This window comes from Pogona vitticeps, chromosome 1 (assembly GCF_051106095.1).
Source record: "Pogona vitticeps strain Pit_001003342236 chromosome 1, PviZW2.1, whole genome shotgun sequence".
Taxonomy (NCBI): Eukaryota; Metazoa; Chordata; class Lepidosauria; order Squamata; family Agamidae; genus Pogona; species Pogona vitticeps.
The window spans coordinates 295066269-295091408 of NC_135783.1; the positions used below are offsets into that span (position 1 = coordinate 295066269).

General features: G+C 42.2%; 1 protein-coding gene across 5 annotated transcripts in view; it reads left to right on the forward strand.

Annotated features, from left to right (window-relative positions):
- The first annotated feature begins 17914 nt into the window (after window positions 1–17914).
- The window catches only part of TMEM229B (transmembrane protein 229B), a 73637-nt gene continuing 66411 nt past the window's right edge, over window positions 17915–25140 (forward strand). For 2 of the 5 annotated variants that reach the window (XR_012082519.2, XM_072986140.2), the window contains exon 1: window positions 17915–18524. Coding sequence is in view for 1 of the 5 variants with exons in the window: in XM_072986140.2 (XP_072842241.2) it covers window positions 18245–18524 (280 nt within the window). In the remaining 4 variants the exon portion in view is untranslated. The remainder of the gene's footprint in view (window positions 18525–25140) is intronic. The other 3 variants (XM_072986143.2, XM_072986149.2, XM_072986148.2) reach the window with 3 other exon arrangements.

Here is a 25140-nt window from a genome sequence, read left to right on the forward strand (position 1 = left end):
TAGGTTTTCTATTTCTATTCCTAAGCTGCCATTGGATCCTATGATGACTCCACAATCCAGGAAAGCCAACTGGTTTTTGGGTGTCTTCCCTGGTGAACTTGATATTTGGGTCCACTGTGTGATAATCCACATAACCTCACCTAGATGACTGAGAATCTTCACAGATAGATCAACAGGGAAGCACGCTATCTGATCAGGAGAAAACAAAGAGAAGGTGGAAACAGTATACTGAAAATGTATACATAAGGGATAAAAGGATGACAGACTTTTGAAGAGGAATCCTATGATGAAGAACCTATACTTCTTGAAAGAGAAGTGAAAGCTACTCTGAAAGCGCTATGGAGAAATAAATTACCGGGGTAGATGGAATACTAATATAGTTGTTTCAAGCCACAGAGACTGAATCTGTCAAAATCCTAACAGGAATATGCCGACAAATATGGAAAACAAAACAATGGCCCACAGACTGGAAATGCCGAATATACTTTACATCCCACTCCCTAAGAAAGGAGATGTCAAAGAATGCAGTAACTCTTTCGATTGCTTTTATTTCCCATGCAAGCAAAGTGATGTTCAAGGCATTTCAACAAGGGCTTTTATTTTAAATGGAGCATGAAGTACTTGATGTTCAAGCTGGATTCCAAAGAAAGAGCGGCTCTCAAGACTGTATTGCAAATATCCATTATTGGAGAGCACCAAATAATTTCAGAAGAAGATCAGTCTGTGCTTCAGAGACTGCAGCAAAGCCTTTGACTGTGTAGATAATGAGAAACTATAGAGTGTAAGAAATGGGTGCATTCTATCCCCTTATCTCTCCAATGTTTATGCAGAACATATCATACAGAAAGCTAGACTAGACTTAGATGAAGGAGAAGTAAACATTGATAGAAGAAACATAAATATCAAGATATGTAGATAACACCATCTTACTGGCAGAAAGCAGCAATGACTTGAAATAACTTTCAGTGAAGCTGAAAGAAGAAAATGCCAAAGCAAGACTGCAGTTGAACGTTAAGAAGGCAAAAATCACGACTATAGAAGAAATACAAACCTTTAGCACTGACAATGAAGATAATGAAATAGTCTACCATGGGTCAGTCATCAATCCAAATTTTGTCTACCTTGGTTCAGTCATCAATCCAAATGAAGACTGCAGCCAAGGAATCAGAAGAAGACTGAAACCCAGAAGGGCAGCAATGAAGGAACTGAAAAAGATCCTCAAGTGTAAGGAGGTGTTATTCGAGACAAGATCATCCATGCTAATGTATTTCAGATCACCATGTATGGGTGCAAAAGCTTGGCAGTCAAGAAAAATATGACAGGAAAAAAATCAATTCATTTGAAATGTGATGCTGGAGGGGAGTTTTGCAGATAGGACAAAAAAGTGACCTATCTCCAGAGGCAAAAAAGTCGAATCTGAGGCTGTCCTACTTTGGGCACCTCATGAGAAGGCAGGATTCTCTGGAAGACAATGATGCTGAGAAAGGTGGAAGGAAGCAGGAAAAGAGGAAGGCCTAATATTAGATGGACTGACTCCGTAAACGAAGTCACAGGCTTGAGTTTACAAGAGCTGAGCAGAGCAGTTGAGGCCAGGACATTTTGGATATGGCTCATTCATAAGGTCACCATAAATTGGAGGTGACTTAAAGATAAATAGCCCCAACAACCACATCTGACATACTTCACATCAGAATCCTCTTGTTAATTCTGCATGGCTGTAGCCAAAATAAATTCTATACAGTAGTTACAAAGCATTCACCTCTTTTTCATGGGCAGATTTTCAGCAGCCCCACCAAAGGGAAGCAGGAAATGGTTGTTAAAAAGATAATCTCCATTACAGTTGTTGCTTGCAATTACTGATTCCTCTGGGACAGCTTGACCACTCCTCTCAGCTTTTCAGTCTGCTTGTTCTGAACTTTCTGAACTGATCCAGATGGAGCATTAATTAGTTCCTCTCCTTTTTGTTCCAGTTAGTGCTGCTTGAGCAATGATCTTACTGACATTTATGCCACATTTATTCCTAAAATGCATACTTCCCTTTTCTTTTGAAATCAGCTTCTTTTAAAAGAATGATTGAAAAATAGTTCCAAAAGTATGAAGAAGGCTTTAAAAATATCCTTTATGCCTTTTTTAATGTAGGCAAGTGCTCCTATTGAACATTTTTTATTCAATAAAGTTACGTGAGAGGCTCGCCTCATTTGCTCATCTGCTTTGGAAATCAGCAACTACCTCAGAACAGTGAGCAAACCATTCAAAAGTATTTTTAAATGATTTTCTCTACTGGATGCTTCTGTGTGTGTGTGTGTTTGTTTGTTTGTTTGTTTGTTTGTTTGTTTGTTTGTGGATTTGCAGTTGTTGCATCCCTCCAGTGTCCCTTGTTTGTTCTCTCCAAACACAGGTCCATCCTCAGGATGTGTTGCCTCTTTTTACGCTGCCACCAGTGGATCTAGTCTACAATATACCAAATATATCTCAGACACGTGCTGCCAATATAACAGGTTTATTGATCATTTAGTTAGTATGTAAATCACAGATGTTGAGGATCATTCATTAAATTGTTTTGGTTACACGTTTATTTGTATGTGTTTTTATTCACAGTAACCTCTTCAACAATGTTCTTTAATCATCCATCTATTCTCTATACCTTTTAACTCTTTCTTATTCTCTATAACACTCCAACTTTCCAATCTCTGCCCTAACTATCTCAGTTCAATGTCCTAACTCTCCCATTCCCTATCTCCTCTCTTTAGCTGTCCCTCTAACTCCACCCTAGCTCTCTAACTCCGCCCCTCCTGTCCTATCATAGGTTCCCACCAAGATCTACCCGTGTCACTCGTGAGAGCCAGGAGGTGAGGTTGAGGAGCCTAACGCCGAGGGAGGCCCGGAAGGAGAAGACAAGAAATCGGGCCTTCTCGGTGGTGGCTCCTCACCTCTGGAATAATCTACCTCCTGGGATTCACGGGGCTCCCTCGCTGGGTATCTTCAAAAATCAATTGAAGACATGGATGTTCCGCCAGGCCTTCCCGCCAGACAATTCCTGACGTTCCTTTCCTTCCCCTTTCCACTGTTTTCTACTTTTGCAAAGTTTTTATTATTTATGCTGTTTTATATATGTTTACTTTTATTATTCTTTGTTTGTTAGCCACCTAGAGTGGTCCTGAGCTGACTAGATAGGCGGGATATTAAATAAATAAATAAATAAATAAATAAATAAATAAATAAATAAATAAATAAATAAATAAATAAATAAATAAATAAATAAATAAATAAATAAATTGAGCTCCATATGATGAACAGGAGTGACGTGGGCATTCCGCCACAGCACTCATGCTGAAAGTTTCCAACCCAAGAAGGGTTGATGCCTGAACTCCACATCAGTGCAAAGCAGGGATGTTGGCAAGACTTCCTGTCTGAGTCCCAAGTCCCAGGCCTAGTCTTTGGGCCCACGTCCTGAGGCTCAAGTCCAAGTCTTGAGGCTTTTGCTCTGCTGCCCCTGCTGCTGCTGTCACCCCCTGCTGCCCAGTTGATCGGCCTCCCTACCTGCCCCTGCTGCTCCACCATCGCCACACCCCCTTGCTGCCATGCCCCCTTCCACCATGTCCATCCCTGCCATGTTGTCCCTGCACCTGCCCAGCTGACAGGCTTCCCTACCTGCTCCTGCTACCCCGTCACTGCTGTGCCCCCACCGCTGCTGACCTCCCCACTGCTAGACCCCCAATGTCACTGTCCAGTTGATAGGTCTCCCTACCTGGTCTTACTACCTGCCCTGCTGTTGTGCCCCCCATTGCTGCCACTGTGCCACCCTGCCACTGCTCAGCTGATAGGCCTCCCTACCTGCTGCTGCTGCTCCGCACTGCTGTGCCCACCTGCCACACCACTGCCACTGCCCAACTGATAGGTTTCCATATCTGCTCCTGCCGCCACCACCACTTCTGCTGCGCTCCCTTCCAGGCCTGTGCAGACAGCAGGAAGATGGTGCAGCAGTGGCAGGAGCAGGTAGGGAGGCCTATCAGCTGGGTGGCAGCTGGGTGCGTGGGTGTGGTGGTAAGGGGACTGCAGAGGGGTGTGTGGCAGCAGGGGTGGCAGGAGTAGGTAGAGAGGCCAATCATCTGAGCATTGGTAGGGATGAGTTCCATGGCGGGCCGAACTTCACAATGCGACTCAGAAAAATGCATCCAAGTCACCAGATGCGTCTGATCACTGAAAAAAAAAACTTGAGTCAAATCCAAGTTGAGTTACTGGTCTGAATTAAATCAGACTCAACAGTGAGTCTCACAACTCAAGTCCCAATCCCTGGTACAAAATGAAACCAATCTATAGGAAATGTTTTTTACAAAATCCTAAAAAGCCATGATTTTTGTCACTTTTTGTCACTGCTGGTATCAATTTAAGCCTTGTGTTCTGTGGATAAAGAAAAAATATCAATATCATGAGCACACAATTAGGCATTGCTGTAGTTTATTATTATTTTATTATTATTTATTTTATTTATATCCCGCCTATCTAGTCGCGAGGACTACTCTAGGCGGCTTACAACAAGTCATTTAGTCGTGACTGAGTCTTTGTGACCCCATGGACCAGAGCACTCCAGGCCCTCCTGTCTTCCACTGCCTCCCGGAGTTGGGTCAAATTCATGTTGGTAGCTTTGATGACACTGTCAAGCCATCTCATCCTCTGTCGTCCCTCTTGCCCTCACTCTTTCCCAACATCAGGGTCTCTTCCAGGGAGTCTTCTCTTCTCATGAAATGGCCAAAGCATTGGAGCCTCAACTTCAGGATCTGTCCTTCCAGTGAGCACTCTGAGTTGATTTCAAAATGGATAGGTTTGTTCTCCTTGCAGTCCAGGGGACTCTCAGGAGCCTCCTCCAGCACCATAATTCAAAAGCATCAATTTTTCGGTGGTCAGCCTTCCTTATGGTCCAGTATTTGTTCCTTTGTATACAATTAGGTATACAGAGGAACAAATGCTGGAGCTGTACAAATGCTTGTTGTTCTTTGGTTTAATTCTGCTTGTCCAGTACAAACTGTATCTTCCTGAGTTGCTGATTCAGTCTGTTCTGCTGGTTTTCTTATCTGTGAGTTTATCTAGCTCAGAACCTGGAATTTTACTTCAAAAAAGAAAGTTAACATTAAAGCTCCAAGCCCCAGATAAGATTAGTTATAATTATAATTCTAAATATTAAGATATATCTCTGTTCATTGCTCAGGTCTAAAAATATCTAAATACTTTGAAAAATAAATGTGGAATCACAAGGCACAGCACAAGGCATGCTATGAACCATGTGTTATTTCTCTACTAACATTTAGTGAGGCCGAACCCCTGAAATACTAAAAATAACAGTTATGTTTTAAGAAAAAACAATCTGAATGCAGCAAAGTTATTATACAAGGCAGCACTTGGAATTATGTGATGTTCTCCCATCACTATTTAGTAAGGCCATACCCATGTAACTATAAAAGTTAAATACACTGGAAAGGGAATGAAGTTAACCCCCATCAAGTTACTACTGTACTGTAATATAATTTAGTTGTGGTTTTATTATTGAGGAACTCACCAATTAGAAGTAGCTTGTTTTAATGAGTTACTTCTAAGCTCTGTTTTACCTGTCTATCTGCCTATTACCCCAGTAAGACCAGAATGAAAAAACAAAGCCTATATGTTCAAGCACACCTTAGATAGTTAAGACTGACCTATATAGAATGGAGGCGTTAGCAATACTGTTATGTGTGAAGACTCCAAATCACTGTCGTATATTGTGGGTGAGGACTAAGAGGTTTCTCCAGTTTAGTCTGACTCACAGTGCAAGGGTGGGGTACCTGTGACTTTCCAGATGTTGTTGAGCACCCATCACTCCCTGCTAGGATGGCCAATGGGCAGAAACTGTGGGAGTTGTAGTCCAAAAGCCTTTGACAAAGTGCCCCATGATATTCTGATTAGCAAGCTAACTAGGTGTGGGCTAGATAGAACAATTGTCAGGTGGATACACAATTGGTCACAGAATCATACTCTGAAAATGCTTATTGATAGCTCCTTCTCAAATTGTGAGAAGGTAACAAGTGGGATACCACAAGGTTCAATCCTGGGGCTTGGTACTATTCAACATTTTTATCGATGACTTGGATGAGGGAGTTCAGGGAATACTTATAATTTTCATATGACACAAAATTGGGTGGAATAGCTAATACCTTGGAAGACTAGAACAGAACTCAAAAATATCTTGATAGGCTTGAGCACTGAGCCATAAATAAAATAATAAAATTTAACAGGGAAAAGTGCAAAGTTCTAAACCTCCTGAGAAAAAACACCAAATGCACCGTTACAGTATGGGGGATACTTAGCTCAGTAGTAACTATATGTGAGAAGGATCTTGGAATTGTTGTATATCAAAAGCTGAATATGAACCAACAGTGTGATGTGGCTGCAAAAGAGGCCAAAGCTATGTTACACTGCATTAACAAAAGTATAGTCTCTGTTATTATGAGGATTCCTCATAGTGACTAGATCAGCTGTTTCATTCCCTTCTATTATTTCAGCAAGGTTTTCATATTTTTCCTTAGGGGCTTCACTTTGCCCTCCCTGGGAGCAAGTTGTTACTAAAACACTCTTCACATGCTCAGATAGATCCAGTCCTATTAAGCATGGGGCAGGAATTTGGTCAGATATGGCCACTTTCCAACTTCCCTTCCACCTCTTATATTTTATTAAAATTTTAGCCATTTGCAATGTCACTAATTCAGTTCCAATCCTTTTGATAGAAATATTTTCATTCTCTAACATGCTTTCTTTAGGATTGTGTCTGGGTGATTTGAGAGCAAGAGCCTTTTAATGCAAGATACTTATTATCATTCACATAAATAACATCACCAGAGCTGCAAAGAAGCTCTTGGTTACTTTCTATCAAATAGCATTGCACTACCCTCACTAAAGGAGGCTCCTGTTCTTGACTCTTTGCTCTCGCTATTACTGGGGTTGCTATGGCGACCATTTCAACTGTCTCTGTGGTAGCTCCCTTCTGCTGTACACAACATATCTAATTTTTTAGGATTTTTGTCTCTCACTAAATATCTTAAATCACCAGCTAGGACAGAATAAAATTGCTCCAGCCCTATTACATTTTTCATTTGTTCTAGAGACGTGACATTCTCCTGCTCCATCCATTTCTCCAAGCATTGAACTAATTTTGCCCCTAATTGGGAATAAGATTCATCAGGCTTTTTGGTCAGGGTGCGAAATTTTCATCGCAGGTGTTCTGCATTGATTCCATACCGCGAATAAACCATTTTTCTGTAAGCCTGACAGTCTCTGGCTTGATCTAGGGGCATTTGTGAATACAAATCAGCTAAATCCCCACTTATTTATATTTGAAATTCCATCTCCTTTCGTCTTTCCTCAGCTCTGGCTTTGATTTCTAGTTCCTTTAATTTAAATTCTTGTAGTAATATCCATTTTTCAAACTCTTGGGAGCTTAGCTCACCTTCTCTCGCTGAGGCACCCTCCTGGGTTTCCTCCTGTTCTGCAGATATAGGGACTCCATCCTCTTCCTGAGGTAATAAGCCTTGTTATGCCTCTTCAGGATCAATTGGCTTTTTTCCATCCCTGGCTTTTGACTTCTTTTAGGTGCCATTTGTATGAGCATTTACTTAGATAAGAGCTGGTTTATATTGCAGAGAGATAGTCAAGCCTCTGTTTAAAATACTTTTTCCTTTCTGAGTTACTGTTACTATATAGCTCCTCCCTTGGCAGCTTAGGATGGCTACACTTGTTCTTTCTGGCACTTCACCAGCCACGCTGTTCCTTGGTCTGAGACAATCTTTTTGCCTCCAGACACACTACAACTTCTGACCTTTTTTCAAGCCTCTGCTTGTTCTTATTACCTCAGACCTGATTTGACCCCGCTCCTACTTTTTCTTCACAAGCACTCCCTTAATTCTCAGAGCCTTGGATTCTGAGTTAGCCTATTCAAATCCTGAGTTAGGTCTATTCAAATCCTGAGGTAACCTCAACAGAATTTTTCTTCAGAGTCATTCTCTATCCCTAGTCTCCCCCCAAGATCTGAGTTTAGAAGCCTCACCACTAAGCTTTTCCACAAACGCAAGCTCTAGCGAGTTACCCACTTCTTCACTCCTGATCTCTGACTTGTAGACCCTCTTGACCCAGAAAAATTAAAATTCAATTTACATTTTGGCTTGATTGGAATCTTTTTTCGAATCCCGCTGCTGAACACCACTTGTTACATTCACCCTGTGCCCCTGTTGCTTTTTCTCAACCCAAAGGGCTCACGCTGGTGACGTTTTCTCTCTCTTTTGCTGCCACCAGTGGATTTCTTTATCCACGCTGTAAAGGACTTTAGTCTGACACTGGCTGCCAACAACAGAACTTGTTTATTAAAGGGTATTAGGGTAATTCAGGATCACAACTTGTTCTTTTAAAGGGTATTAGGGTAATTCAGGATCACAGATGTTGTTTATTCATTTCATAGAATCAAAATCACTGAAACATCATATATTCTGCCACACATTCAATCACCTCCTGTTTTATTTATTCACCTTAACCAGCTTATCTTTATTAGTTACAGTTCTTCTCACTCTTTCTTTGACTGTCCCTCTCTCTGCAAACTTCTCTCCTTCTCTTCTCACTCACTCTCCCTCTCTAACTGACTTAACTGACTCTCTGCCTCTGCCCCTCCTGTTCTCTCATAGGCTTATGCAAATGAGCTCCAGCTATGAGTGACAGGTGTGACATGGGGCATCCTTCACAGTCTCCAAACCCCATGAAACAGTAGTCCCCCTCTCTTTAGCACTAGTTAGGCCTCATCTCGGTGACCAATATGAATTTGACCCAACTCTGGGAGGCAGCGGAAGACAGGAGGGCCTGGCATGCTCTGGTCCATGGGGTCACGAAGAGTAGGACATGACTAAACAACAGAGGCCTCATCTAGAGTACTGTGCCCTGTTCTGGACACCACACTTTTAAAAAGATGCCAACAAACCAGAGAAACTGGTTGTTGTAGGGTTTTTCCGGCTTTTTGGTGGTATTCTGGAGGTTTTTCTTCCTAATGTTTCACCAGTCTCTGTGGCTGGCATGTTCAGAGGACAGGACTTTCTTCTTTTTTGTTGAAGCTGCGCTGATGTATGTGGATTTCAATGGCTTCTCTATGTAGTCTAACATAATGATTGCTGGTGTTGTCCAGTACTTCTGTATTTTGAAATAGTGTGACGGCAAGAGAAGAAGGGGACGACCGAGGATGAGATGGCTGGACAGTGTCTGCAAAGCAACCAACATGAATTTGACACAACTCCGGGAGGCAGTGGAAGATAGGAGGGCCTGGCGTGCTCTGGTCCATGGGGTCACGAAGAGTCGGACACGACTAAACGACGACGAAACAACGACGTGTGTGTGTGTGTGTGTGTGTGTGTATGAATATCAAGTAATTTAAAGCATTAACCTTTAAAACAAACTAATAAGCTAAAAGCTATAAACAGCATTCAGGGACTTAAAAAGTTCCATGTTAAAGTTAAAAGTCTACTTGAATATGTGTGTCTTCAGCTGTCAATGGAAGGATAAAAGGGAGGGGGCAATCTAATCTTCTGGGGGAGAGCATTCCACAATTTGGGAGCTGCCACAGAGAAGGCCCTGCTCCGTGTCCCCATGAAATGCATCTACAATGGCAATGGGACCGAGAGGAGGGCCCCTTCTGATGATCTTAAGAGTCCAAGAAGGCTCATATGGGGAAGAGACATATTTCAGTTTAAGAAATTGAAACATAGCTGAGTTTGTAATGATTTAATGTTATAAACACTAACAAGACTGCAAACTCATTACTTTGCTTTGTTTGTGCCAAAAGTAAGCAACAATTAGTTGCCTTTCATCCTCCAAACTTCTGTCATAAGACATTACAGCCCAACTTATTGATCTTCCACAGAGCTGTCTGCAGCAGAACATATTGTGACACGAACACAATAGATATTTGATGCACTTAGCTCTTTTAGGTACCTTTCCCATACACAATAAGCACAGAACTAGGCAGCCTAATTTGAATGTTATGAAAATCAGGTTGACTACAATGGGATATGCATCATTGCAGACTTATATAATTCTAGAAAAAGAAATGTATTATTTTGTATTCTTTCAGCAAATAGCTACAAGAACATTAGATCTTCACTTCATAATTGCAACCAAGAGAGATAAATTTATGTTCAAAAGCTTTAACTCTATTCTTATTATGATGGCATTTCTGACATGTGTTAAAAGACCATAGTTTTCTGTCTGAAACACTTTAGCACCTTTTTTTAGTCTTCAAAGACATAATATTCATTTCTGATAGACTAAATATCCTATTATTTGCCTTTTTGAAAACCGAATAGTCTTTTAGAAGAGAGAGAAGGTCTCATTTATAACAATGTATAAAGAGCCATTCTGGATCACACAAAGGCTTACCTAGTCCAGCATTCTATACCAATAGGAGCTAATCAGATACTCTGTGGGGAAGCCTACTAGTAGCAAGAATATCCTTACTCTGCTGTTGCCTCACAACAAATATTGAGAGGCATACTCGCTCAGTTATAAGAGGCAGAATATAACCATTGTGACTAAAAACCATTGATAGCATCCTCCTCCATTCATCTGTCAAATCACCTTTTAAAGCTATCCATGTTGATGGCCAATGGCCATCACTGTATCTTGTGGCAGTGTATTGTACTGTATGTAATGTATTGTATTGTATTTCATTATGTCTTCCACTGTATTTTATGGTATTGTGTTTTGCACTGTTTAATTTGTTGATGTTGTCTTATTTTGTTATTCTATTGTTTTCTAGTTAGTTGTTGTGAACCACCCAGAGTGGCCTTGGCTGCCAGATGGGTGGTATATCAATCAATCAATCAATCAATCAATCAATCAATCAATCAATCAATCAATCAATCAATCAATCAATCAATCAATCAATCAATCAATCAATCAGTTAATTCCACAGTTTAGCACTGTGTGAAGAAGTGCATCGTTTTATCTGTCTTGTATCTTCTTTCATTCATGTTCATTGATTGTTCCCAGGTTCTTTTCCCTGAGTTCAGTATACTGTACCAGGAGTTATGAAGGAACAACACCTCCCCATTCATTTTCTTCACATCATGTGTAATTTTATATAGCTCTTGTTATGTTTCCTCTTGCTCACTTTTTAAAACTAGGTTAAACTGAAACTAAAATAGCAACTTTTCCACACTAAGAAGTTGTTCTAAGCCATTGCTCATTTCAGTTGTCATTTCCTGCACTTCCCCCAGCTCTATGTTATTTATGCAGTGTGATGACCAGAAGGCATTCAAAAGAATTCACATCACAGATTTATATAAAGGTAAGTATGACACTGGTACGTGTTTTTGTGTGTGTGTGTACAGTATTTATGTGTGTTATTTTCAAGGAATTTTGCTTTTATACACCTGCAAGAGACTGTATACATTTTCAATAAATTAACATCAACAAGTTAATATGTTATGGCTCATCCTTGTCACCTGAAGCTAGACCTATACATCACTTCCTAGACAGGTCTAAATGCTTGCTAAGACCTGCCATTTTCATAGCGACTAGAGAAAGCCCTAGGAATGGGTTTAGCTTTGACAGGAAAGAAAGACAGAAGTAGGTAGGTAGGTTAATAATGGACATCAGCAGAGTTAGAAATTAAACCCTGATGTAATTGGAGGCTTTCCACCCAAAGTTTCCCCTGTTTCTACTCAGATACCAGAGTAACTGAAGTCTCCCATTATTACTATATCTCTTCTCTTTAAATATTTGTTATCGAATCTAGGAGAGCATCATTCAGATTCTCAGTCTAGTTAGGTCTGCAGCAGATCCCTCATACAAGTGACCTATGGGCCATCTCACTGATCTCTTCATAGTGCAACATATCCACTACATACAATACCATTATTTTCCTGTTTAGCCTGTTCCTTTTGAACACATTGTACACTTCAGTCCATAAATTCCAGTCATGAGTTACTAGTTTTTTGAAATGCCTACTAAATCACATTTGTCTTCCTGTACTAAGAGTACAAGCCTTTCGATTCTGACTAGCTACATACAAAAAGATGAAAAAATGTAGGGAAGAAGTAGTGTCACACGCCATATGGGCAGAATCCAACTGGTCAGGATGAAAATGCTAATAGGATTTTGAGAAAACAAGGCAGATAGATGTTGCCGTCCCTCAATCCTGACATCTTGGGCACAATCCTGATTGTCAATTACAGCTAGAAGAGACCTACTGAACCAATGCAACTTACAAAAATGTTGACTTCAAACATCCTATTCATTCAATAAATCTACTCTAATTGGGATAACTGTTGGATTTACCTCCCTGTCTTTGCAGACATATAATTCATAGGAAATTTAATGGATTACAGAAGTCAAGACTAGAGGATTCACTTGGTAGGAGGTGATAGCTAATCTTCTCCAGGAAGATGCAGCCAAGATCACAGACCTCCTTGCACTAGCATTGAGCAGCTGTAGTCTACTATGTGTGTAGCACTGCATCACAATTTTAAAACTACCACATAGCTAGGAGCCTAGCTCCTTATGATCTGTCCTTGGTGCTGACAATTATCTGCCTCCCTCCCAAATTAGTTCTTTTTGGATTCACAGGATGCTCCACTACCCATCCCGTCCTCTGGGTGGCATCTCTGCCAGGTGGCATTTTTCCTACCCACTACAGGGATGAGCTTAAACATAATCACCATAACACTGGCTTGTTTTTTTTATGAGAACTGTACACTTAACATTTCCTATTCTACTTAGAAAAAGCTGCAAGTTCTTTTAAATAAATAAGGAAAACAAGGGTCTTGTTCTCACAGATGAGAAAGTAAATCTGGTTCTAGACTGTGATGCTATAGATTTAGATGGGGGCTTACATGTCTGAATTTTGTTCAATAACCTCCAGTCCTTGGGAGGAGGGTTCTCTCTTGGGAGAGAAGGCTGGATTGGAAACAGCTTTCCGCTTGCAAGAGCACTGTATTCATATAAAGTCACTGTTGCAAGTCTATAACAGGTTATAATAATAATGCTTTTGGCACAGAGTGAGTTTATCTAATCATTCCTTTTCAGCAAATACCTGCCACTTGATCCATGATAATTATTGTGAAAAAAGGATGACAGGTTTCAAATCTCATTTATTACATTTTGACTTGTGACATCTCACTGGGAAAGCTTTGTCATGGAAACCTTTAAGCTCTGATTTTAAATGGTTTGAATAAAAAGCTTTATAGCATTAGATTTCTAACTTCAAAAATGCATGTTGTAAAGCAATGGGATTTTTAGTCACTGCATATCAGAACAGAGCAGCTACTGAGGAACAAGATTACATTTTAACTACTCTAACTAATGTAAACCTAATTTTTTATTGGAATAAACAGACAAAATTTCCAAAGTCAGCTTGAATAACTAGCTGAGTTTTAGTCACAGCCAAACCATGGGAGGTTACTTTTAGTGATTATAGTTGCAGCTCCCCTACTTAGTCACTATTATTGCTGCAGTTAAAAAAAGCCGAACACTTTTTATTTCTCTAAGTTTCAAAAATATTATACTGTATTAGTTTTTTCTAGCTACTTAAAAAAAATTGAATCAGCAGCATGAAGCACAGCACAAGCCAGTGGTCATGTCATATTCCTTCTCTTTCATTTAGTGAAGCTATATCCCTGTAACTATAAATAATGCTAAAAATTAGGGTGCAATCAGACAGGGGCCTGCTGTTTGGTCTGATTCCCTCCTTTTTCTGGTGATCAGGTGATGTAAGTGCTGGAGTGAACCACCCCATCCTCAAAGCATTCCTACTCACCCCTTTCTGAGTCCCCGCTAAGAGCTGCTGATTCCTTTGTTTGTTGGCTTGCTTGTTTGTTGTGGGTATGATTGCTCTGCTTCCGTTCATTAGCATAAACTGTGATCATTTGGACTAAACTAAGGCAAGTATCTTTCTTTAATTTTCCAGCTGGTTTCAATATCTCCATATCATTAGTGGGTTAAACAGACATCTTAACTACTTAATGATATGGGGAAATTGGGATATTAAAAACTTCCTTCATCTACTTCTCCAGAGGGAGGGACCAAAAAGTTTTATACCAGTTAAGGCACTACTAATGTGCTGTATCATATTTTTAAAAAATGAAAATTGAAGTCTTCTTCATGGAAGTGGGATGAGACTGAAAGGGGAAGGATCAAGGTCCCCTCCCCCAGTCTTTTAAAGGAGTTGGACCAGATTACAGTAACTTGAGGCATGTATGCCATTTGGATGCGAGAATTACACCAAATGACATAACTGACCGTATACAACTCTATTTCGCTCAATCCAACCTTTTCCAATTGAGCTCATGTAGATAAGTTCTGAGTTGTCAAAAAGAATGAATATATGCCCCATTAAGTTACTATTCTAATATAATATAACTGAAACATAATATTATTTGAGAAGATAATAAATGAGAAATAACATTATTTATACAGTGGGGTCTTGACTTGAGAACTTAATCCGTATTGGAAGGCGGTTCTCAAGTCAAAAAGTTCTCAGGTCAAATCTGCATTTCCCATAGGAATGCATTGAAAACCATTTGATCCGTATCTGCTCTTTTCCGTCCATAGAAACTAATGGGAAGCTGCTATTCCACCTTCGACCACTAGAGGGGGATATTTTGTTTCTTTTTTTCTTAGGTCAAGAAAGGTTCAGGGAAGGCAGGGAAAATACAGTCCAGGCAGTACAGTACCAGGCAGTCTGAAGACTGTCTCCCAATCCACTCTCTAAACGCTGGGAGGAGTGAGGAAGCAGGCAGGCACCCTTTTCACTAGCCAACAGTTAACTGAAAGTTCAAATTTTGCAGTTTCCCTGCCTCCCACGTGGGTTTTTTTCAGTTCTTAACTCAAATCTAAGTATGTAAGTCAATATTTTCCTATGAGAGTGGTTCTTAAGTCAAAATGTTCTTAACTCAAGCCGTTCTTAAATCAAGACCCCACTGTAGCTAGTTACTGTTAGGCTCTGGCCACAGCACAAGGGAGCTTCACTAATTCAATTTCTTTATTGACTTCTTTATTGAACTTTTAGATTGTACAATAATCAAAATTTCTCTTAGTGGAGTAAGAGATATTTATATGTACATACACACAATATTGGATGACAGCACAGACTCAAAAGAATACAATGTGTAATAACAAAATAAAACCAACAGTTAGATAAGACTGATGAAATAAAATAAAAAAAACAAATTACAAATAACTCTTAAAATGCCTAGGAAGATAAAAAGATCTTTTGGTGCCAAAAAGACAACCACAAATGTATCAAGTGAGCCTACTTGAGAAAGACATTCCATAGATGAGGAGCCAGCACTGAAGTATGTGTGGGAGTACCTGGAACAGTGGTTTAGATAATGAATTTAAGTTACAGCTGAGCACATATAAGGGGAAAGGCAGCCGTCCTCCATTTATCCTGGTCAATGATCATAGTGTCCCATTAAGAAGCAACTATCTTATTTTAAAATAACTGCTTGGCATCTAATGGTCTAGCCAATGAATGGTGGATCAACCCAACATTTGGGTGTGTGTTTGTGTGAAGGCACAAGCACACCCCAGCCGCAAGTTGCCTATATTGATAAGAATACTGGCAAAATGTTCTTGCAGGATAAAATTGCTGGGAACTCAATCCACTGAGAAAGTGCTTCACTGAAATGAAAAGAGGAGTACAAGAAAACAAATCTGTCTGGGGGCTGAGCTCATGGTCTCATGTTGAGGCCAAAGGAACTTTTCCAATAGGTTGTGCCCTAGGGCAGAAACACTGGACTCCTGGGAATCTAGGGGATTTCGTTTATCATCCTCCACAAGCTTGACTGCCCAGAGACCAAATATTTCTGTTCTGGACTCCTAAAATGTGAAGAGACATAGGCAGAGGTTGGAAAAGTTACTTTTTGGACAACAGCTCCCAGGGTAACATGGCCAGGGGATTTCTGAGAGTTGTAGTCCTCAAAAGATAACTCCCCAAACTCTGCAGATAGTCGTATTTGTTTCTAGCAGTTCTATCCTGCTTTCCCTCCAGTGAGATCAAGGAAGCATCCACTGCTCCCTTGCTCTCCTGTGCCATGGGAAATGGGTCACCCAGTAAATCTCATCACCACAGGTCATAATCCAACATTTTATTGATAGAGACCAGTGGTTCCCAACCTTTGGTCTCCAGATGTTATTGGACTAGAACTCCTATACATCCTGTCCAGTACAGCTAAAGTGGGGTCTTGACTTGAGAACTTAATCTGTATTGGAAGGCGGTTCTCAAGTCAAAAAGTCTGTAGGTCAAGTCTCCATTGACCTACAGTGCATTGAAAACCGATTAATCCCGTAACAGGCCGTTTTTGTTCCATTTTGGTTTTTTTCTGGTCTGTAAGTCAATTCTCAGGCTGCAAGTCAAACCTAAATTTTGTGGCCAGAGAAGTCTGTAACTCAAAAAGTCTGTAAGTCAAGACATCTGTAAGTAAGGGTCCACTGTAGTGGTGAAGGGCTTCTGGGAGTTGTAGTCGAAGAACATCTGGGAACCCAAGGTTGGGAACCACTGAGTATATGACCTTACAGTCATGTGAAAAAGAAAGTACACACTCTTTGAATTATGTATCAGGACATAATAAAAATCATCTGATCCTTAGCAGGTTTGAAATTTAGGTAAATATGACCTCAAATGAACAGCAACACATGACATATTACATTGTGTCATGACTTTTTGAAAAAAATGCCAAAATGGAGAAGCCATGTGTGAAAAACTAAGTATACCTTATTATTCAATCACTTGTAGAATCACCTTTAGCAGCTATAACTTGAAGTAATTGCTTCCTGTATGATTTTTTATCCGTTTCTCTCATCATTGTGGAGGAATTGTGACCCACTTTTCTTTACAATATTGCTTTAATTTATTGAGATTTATGAGTATTTGTTTATGCACAGCTCTCTTAAGGTCCACCATGGCATTTAAGTCAGGATGAGGTCTGGACTTTGACTGGGACATTACAAAGCATTGAGTCTTTTCTTTTTCAGTCATTCTGTTGTAGATTTGCTGATGTGTTTGGGATCATAGTACTGCTGCATGACCCAGTTTTGACCAGGCTTTAGCTGTTGAACAGATGGCTTCACATTGGACTCTAGAATACATTAGTATACAGAGTTGTTCATGGTCGACTCAACTGTCTTGAATGTTTTTCACTTGTGAACAATCTTCCTCACTGTAGAATGACAGACTTCAAATTGTTTGGAAATGGCCTTCTAACCTTCCCAAAATTGATGGACAGCAACAATTGTTTCTCTATGATTTATTTATTTATTTTTATTTATTTATTTAATTTATACCCTGCCCATCTGGTCTTCCGACCACTCTGGGCGCCTGCTGATGTGTTTCCTCTTTGGCATTATGTTAACACACACCTGAATGCTCCAGACCAGCAAAACGCAAAAACGTTTGAGTTTTATAGAGGTGGTCACACTAGCTGATGATCAAATTACTCATGGGCATTTGGTTAGCAGCACCTGGCTACTATTTAGCTTCTTAATTCCAATGGAGGCAGTAAGAGTGTGCTGTACAGTACTTAGTTTTTTGCACATGGCTTCTCCATTTTTGGCTTTTTATAAAATGAAACAGGACATCGTGTAATATGTCATGTGTTGTTGTTCATGAGGTTGTATCTATCTAATTTTCAGACCTGCTAAGGACCAAATGATTTTTATAATGTCCTCCTGCCTAAAACCATAGAATTCAGAGAGGGTGTACTTTCTTTTTCACATGACTGTATGTATTTATAAAAGCTGCTAGACCTGGAAATGATCAGTTTCCTTTTTGTTCCTTTCTACACCTTCCTGCATAGAAGCCAAGCCCATCAGAAGAAGTGTTCCTGGTTGGGCTTCCTGGTACACTTAGGCGGAGGGGCAGCAGGCCCTTCCTCCGGGCTGGGCCTCCGGTTCCCCGATCCCTGCCTATGCCGGCGATTACCGGCTGAAGGGAAGTCGCGGCTTGCCATTTGTTCAGGTGCCTTATTCACCCCGCGGGGTGGTGTGTGTGGGGGGGGAGAGGGCTGTGTGCCTCGCCAACCCTGGCCCTCGGGCAGCCCGGGCTGAGGGGGCCAGGGTCAGCGGCGAGGCGTGGGAGCCCAGCCTGGCTTGAGGACCAGACGTCCCCCCCCCCCCTCGCTGCGCGGCCCTTCCCTGCGCCGCCCTGGCTGGCCGCTGGCTGGCGCAGGAGCGGAAGAGTTAAGCGATGAAGGGGCGGGGGTTGGGGAGGCCGGCTGTCAGGAGAGAGCATGTGCAGTTGGCAACCGCATCCAACTATGGGTCCCTTTTACGGGCTCATTTGATCTCCTCCGGAGGCGGCGGCGGCGGCAACGGCAGCAGCACTTCTTCCACCGCTAGCAGAAGCGACCCGGGGTCTCTCCATGGAGGCGAGTGGGAGGAGGCTCGGCTGCTGAGCCGAGCCAAGCCGCATCGCTGCCAGCGAGCACCTGCGCCGGAGCCCTCCTTGCTGCTCCTCGATCGCCCCGGTAGGTGCATCCGCAGAGGCCTCTTTCCTGTAAAAGGGTTTGCGGGGAGGGGGTGCCGATGCCGCCCGGCGCCCGCTTGGGATTCCCCCGAGAGAGGCGACCCGGTGGAACTCCCGGCTCCCGGGGAAGTTGCTCGCAGGGCAGCCCGCGGGGAGGGGCGGCCGGGCAGGCAGGCACCCAGCCCGGGCGGAAAGCGGCGAGCTCAGCCCGCAGTCGAGCGGGAAGGAAGAGGCTGGGAGGTGCTTGGCTGGGCGGCGGAAGGCGAACCAGCGACGCACCCGGCCCGGGCGGCTGCCTCTTCGGGCCGGATCCTGCTTTTTGGGAGCGCTCCGGCGGGGCACCTTCCTGTCTCCGCGCGGCGGCGGCGCTGCCCACCCGCCACGCCCCCCGCCGGCCCGGGGAGGAGGAGGAGGATGCTGAGTTGCATCCCGACCGACCGACGGGCAGGTGGATCGGGCCGCTGGGGCTAAGCCGGCGGAGGCGCGCCTTCTCGCTTGCGCCTCCCGGGAAATCCTACGCCCCCCCCCCCCCGGCGACTCGTCCGCAGCCGCGTGTGTCCGCCTGTCCCGGAGCCAGTGAGCCGGCTTGGCTGGAGTCGAAAGGGGCTCCAACGTGCCCGCCCTTTTCGGTCTACCTTCTGAATGGCTTCGGCTGTTCTCCGGCGCCTCGGGAGCGGAGCTCGGCTCGATGCTGGATGATACTGATCGGCAGCGCTAGAGCCGTCGCGGTGTCCCTGGGCTTCCCCCGGATATTCCGTGGTTCGGCTGGCTTTGTGTCACGCTTTCCAGCGGTCCGGACGTGCCCTTGCCGCGACCAGCTGTTTCCCCTTTGATAGCGTACCTGGCTTGCAAAATACCCTTAACTCTTCCATTGTGTCCCCCGTGACGATTCAGTAAAAAGCCTGACCCTTTTCACAAGCAGGGAACTGAGGCCGGAAGAGAGAACGGGAGCCTTGTACCAGACCTTAAGGGAACTTTTGACTGGCCATCTCTCTTCGGTTCTCACCATGTTTCAGTTCCTCATCAGAAATTTCTAAAAGCACCAAAGAGTCTTGTGGTACATGAAAGACTAACAAAATTTATTTGGCACATGCCAAATTCTTTAGACCCTTTTTCGGGCCAAAGAGTCCGAAAAACTCACAACAACCATTCTCCATGCTCTTTACAGTTACAAGCTTAATATGCCTGTTTCTCTGCCATTTGTCAGAGATTTGTTCTATCTCTGCAGTAATAAAGGTGTGACTACAATTTAGATAAGAAATACAGTATCTATGGGTCCCGCCAGAATAGTGTAATAATAGGCTTGCTAGGTACAAGAATGTGCTTTGTACACATCCCCAGCGTGGTTGCACACATCATAGGAAGGATAGGGTGTGTAAAAAAATAAGTATAGCTGGTGTGGGATTCTTGTGATGTTTATGATGTTGTCTTCAGCCCTTATATACCACACCTGAATTCTGTGCACAAGATCACTTGTACACCTGATGACAAGCAGCTGCCAAATATCTCAGTATACTGCATTGTGTTTTGAAATGGTATGAGGACATACTGTATGTAGTTCTGCCTGCAGCAATATATGTTAGTGATGGTGCATTCATAGGTGGAAGTTACCAATGGGTGAACATGCATATGTGAGCCCACAACTGGGAATTGTATATATCTCTTCCATTAGCTGTATTGTGTTTCCATCCTGCCAAAAGCCAGGAAAAGTTTCCACAGGAAGGTGATTTGGGGTCAAGACACATGTTCAGAGAAGTCTATTTGTAGAAGGAGTGTTCTTTCAAGTGGCAAAAAAGATATAATTATGAAATCATGTTGCAAGAAGCACATGTGTTATCTGGTTATAACTGGAATGCAAACAATGGAATCCTTTGTATCTCTTATTCTGAAGTCATGCAGCTGGAAAGAAAAAGTTTTTAGACTAGGAAAGACACATTTCTCTAAACATGAGCTTTGACTTGCAGTTGATTTGATATAACAGTACATTTTTTTCTTTTAACTAAACTGAGATAATAAAAAGGAGATAGCTCTTTGGAATCTACAGCTGAACTGGATGGAGGAATGATACATTCAGCATATGCTTTCCATTTAAATATTCCTGGCTAAGGAAAAATGCAATATACTTTTAAAAAATATCTCTAGCTAAAAGTTAAATGATGTCTGCAGGTACATAGTACTCTGATAAAGAAATTTGATTCTCAACCCAGCTAAATTAGGCTGACAGAAATAACCACTGTTTTAAAATAGTATCTATAATTACCGATACTGGGGAAGGAGTAAGCACCATGGGGAATTTCGTAGATAGCTGACATGTTGTTTGAATGGAGGTGAATTGGCCAATGGCAGTTATGGTATTATTGGCTTAAGTAAACACATTTATTCAATTATTGGATGGTAGATCAGCTTGGATTGACTGGGGATGTTCTGGTTAGGAGTAACCAGGGCCGGACTGGGACCAAAAATCGGCCCTGGCATTTAGAGCACACAGGCCCACCGGCTGTGGGGACACAGGCCCACCTGTTGTGGGCTCCATTCACGATATTGTGGTGCGCTGAAAGGGCGTTGCTGGTATAGTGGTATTGGTACATGCTTACGAGTTCTCCCTATTCCAATCATTGCCCTGGTTGTATAAATAACAAGGAGCATCAGGAAATCTAAACCTATAAAATCATCACGTTTAACAAAAAGTGGAATTAAAATTTAATGTTTAAATTTGTCAATGCTAGTGCTCTCTAAACAAAAAACACCAACAGTACAATGTGAGATCTTATAGCTATTTTAATGTATTGAAACATTAGAGCATTAAACATAACTGCAACAAAATGTTCAATGTGAACAAGCCATAAGTAGCAGATCCTCCTACATCAACACTTCCACCAGGAACAAAAGGCTCGGCTCAAGAACTTTCCACTGCTTCCTTGACTATGCAAAAGCCTTTGACTGTGTGGACCACAGCAAACTATGGCAAGTTCTTAAAGAAATGGGAGTGCCTGACCACCTTATCTACCTCCTGAGAAACCTATATGTGGGACAGGAAGCAACAGTTAGAACTGGATATGGAACAACTGATTGGTTCAAAATTGGGAAAGGGGTACGGCAAGGCTGTATATTGTCCCCCTGCTCATTTAACTTATATGCAGAATACATCATGCAAAAGGCTGGACTGGAGGAATCCCAAACCGGAATTAAGATTTCCAGAAGAAATATCAACAGCCTCCGATATGCAGATGAGAAGGGGAATGGAGTTCTGGAATAGGAATGTTACTTTAAAAAGTAATTAGTTACAGTGATGATCTCAAGCCCCCAATACTGTAGTCAGTTGCATTACAGTTATGCCTTTTTAAAAAACAGCCAACACTTTACTTTCCCATCTTTTCAAAAATTGTCAAAAGTTGTCCTTTGTTACCTAGAACAAAACAAGAACAACCCTGAACATGGCTGGGCTGGAGCATAAGGCACACTCTCCTTCTGTCCAGCTCATCTTCATCTTAAAATCTAACTTTGGAACATGAGCCAGCGCCTCAAACATGTGAAATTTATTTTCTACCATTTAATGAGGCCGCACCACAGTAACTACAGAAGTAACTAAAATGTTACATCTACATAAGAAAAATGATAAAGCTATCCCTACTTAAGTTTCAAATGTAATACAGCAACATATTTGATGTCCTCTCTGAAAAAGTCACTGTTAAGAAGCAGCACAATTATTGTCACAAGAAAAAAAACATTCACTTTATGTCCATTTCATACCTACAATAAAGAAAATTGGCTCAAGTGCAAAACAGTTTATATCACAATAAAATGCATTATGTTTATGGTACCACAGAATTCTTCACTGCTATAAGAGAACTCGTATGGCCGCATTTCTGTTACCCTCTGTCTTCGCTTACCATACAATTAAATAATATAAAAGTGCTCTGTTTTAAATACTGATTTTTTAATGTAGGTAGAAAGACAAGAGATGGCTTTTAATATGGCTGAATTGATCTGATTCATTTTACTGAGTACTGTATCTAAATTTGAGCAAAATATATTTCTTTTTAGAGTGTATCTGAATGTTAGCCATCTACATCAGGCAACCTAAACTAATGCAAATAATGCTGATAATAATATGCAAATACAAGGAAAACAAAGGGGCCTTTCTGGTGCAACCTAAGTGATAAGGCTACTAGCCCTGCCACTTTAAGTAAGTTTGAAGCCAACAGGAGCTGTATAGCTGGTTTAATTACCAACTGCTCACAGAAACCTTAAATATGTATATGTTTGACTTTTTGAAGGCTGAAATCTCCCCTCTTCTACGAGTGCCTTTGCCTTACAATGAATTCCAGGGAACCTACCGTAAAAAAAATTAATCTTATTTAAAACTTCAGAGTTTCCACAGCAGACGAACTGCTCTCCAGCCCTTTGAATGCTACCTTTCCTCAGAAGCCTCAGTAGGTATGCAAAGCACAGATTAAATCAAAGCGAGTAAAAAAGCTTTGTTTTCTTGAGAAAGGGGGTAGGAGGGAAGGAAGGAACTAAGGGACGGACGTTATTCCCCAAATGCAGCACCTTCTAAAGGTACATATACATGATATCACTAACGGGACTTTGCTACATTCAGGAGACTCTGCCGCTGCCGCCCTTTTTAAAAATACGCACCTTTGAACAATATTCCTGAACTTTAATGGGCGTGTGCACGCTTGTAGTTTATATTAACTTCCGGTTCAGTTTGCCTTCTTCCACTGTTTTTTCCCCAGGACACTGACCTAGCCTTTAATTGTTTGGTGATCGGCATGTAAGGGGGAGGGGTGTTACTTGTTTATTGGAACAGCACAGTTAAAAAAAATTAACCCAGGCGAAGTTTCTAGTCCCCTCTAAGGATCTATCCAAATAGGCATCCAATCAGCGCTTACAAAGCTTTTTCAGCTTGTCTTTTTTAAAGGGACAGTAGCGAGTGGGTTATATCACATTTAAAGAGAAAGGCACCCCCCCCAGGAAAAAAATACGGTGGTGGCCAGAAAGGGGAGAAGGAAGCAAGGAGCAGCTTCCCCTCACAGTTTCTCGAGAGCTTCGCCCAACTTTAAGCTGAAGAAGTGACCCGCAAATAGGGGTCGTCAGTTCTTAGGGAGGAATGGGGAGGAGGTAATCGTAGGTGGAGGGAAATAAAAAAGGAGTTTTTCCTCGGTCCCCTCGTCAATTTCACCTTTGCTCTGGTCCAGTAGGTAAAAAAAGTCAAACCCCTCATTTTAAATGTACCTTACCCAGAAGTCAGTAAGAATTTCCTACGACATTAGCACTGTGTACCTGAAAAATATAATTACTCTTTCTGGGGCTTGTATCTGTTCCTTTAACGGGTTCTGATAAAGTGGGAAATTCTCATCAAAATGTTCTCTAAGGCAAGAGGTTTTATGCTGAAAAGCTATTATCTGCTGAAAGTTATCTGCCAAGGCGACCAGCGGCGGCGGCAGCGGCGGCGGCAGGGAGGCCATGGGGGGCGCAGGCGGGCGGGCGCCCTCGGCGGGGGAAATCGGGTGCGGTGCCGCTCGCATCCTGTGCCGCTCATCCGCCGCTCCTGCTGGCCTTCTCCCTCGCCGCGCCTCGCCTCGCCTCGCCCCGTCTGCTGTTGCCGCGGCGGCGGCGGCTGCTGCTGCCCCCGCCTTGTCCGGAGCCTGTCTGCAGGGCGGGCTGCCCTCCGCTCCCCAGGAGAGGCCACACCCTCCGCAGCCAGCCCCGGCCGCCCACCCAAGGCCGCCTCCCTCCGGAGGCTTTGCCAGCGCCTCCGCGCTGAGGCAGGAACCGGCCGACGGCAGGAACCGGCCATTCAGACCATCGGCCCTTCTGGCATTTGCCAGAACTGCCCGATGGCCAGTCCGGCCCTGGGAGTAACAATTGGATTTAAGGTATTAAACTATAGGGAATAATTGACCTGGCAACAGATGATTTATTTCGTGAAGTTCAGGGTATGATTAGGCTGGTGTATCCTATCTTAATGAATACATCAAGTTTCTGCATAAGATAATAGTGCCTGTGATAAGAAAATCTGAACGATGCAAATAGCATACTTTAATCTGTGCCTGTTGATCATGAGAAAATATGAAACTATGCAAGGTTCTTAAGTCTGAACTCTTAGATCATTTCAGCCCTAGCTTCTGAGATATCATTAGATTAGATTTTAAGCTGTATTTGTTATATATACAAGACACATACTTTACAAAACATAATCTGAAATTCTTGGGATGCTGAATTTTGCAACCAGTACAAAGTGGTGTGATTCTCTCTCTGCTGACCATGATTCTGAAGAGAAATGTGATTATACTTGGGAAAATCAGTAAGAGGAATCATAAACACCTGATATACAACTGTAATAAAGCAATGAATTTCTCAAAAAATGGTAACTGCTACAAATTCCGTGAGAAAGTATGCTGGATAACTGTAATGATCTTGAGACTCTATTTTAACTTCAGAATAAACAAGTAAGACCAGCTGACCTTCCTCTGTGTCCTCATCTGTAACGTGGAACTTTTTCTATAGTGATAAGGCTATTCTGTTGAATCCTCTGTATAGTCCCTTCTGTTCCTGAGCTTTTAAGGATCAGAGCTGATGAAAGGATTTGAGGCTATTTGCTCTCTACAATG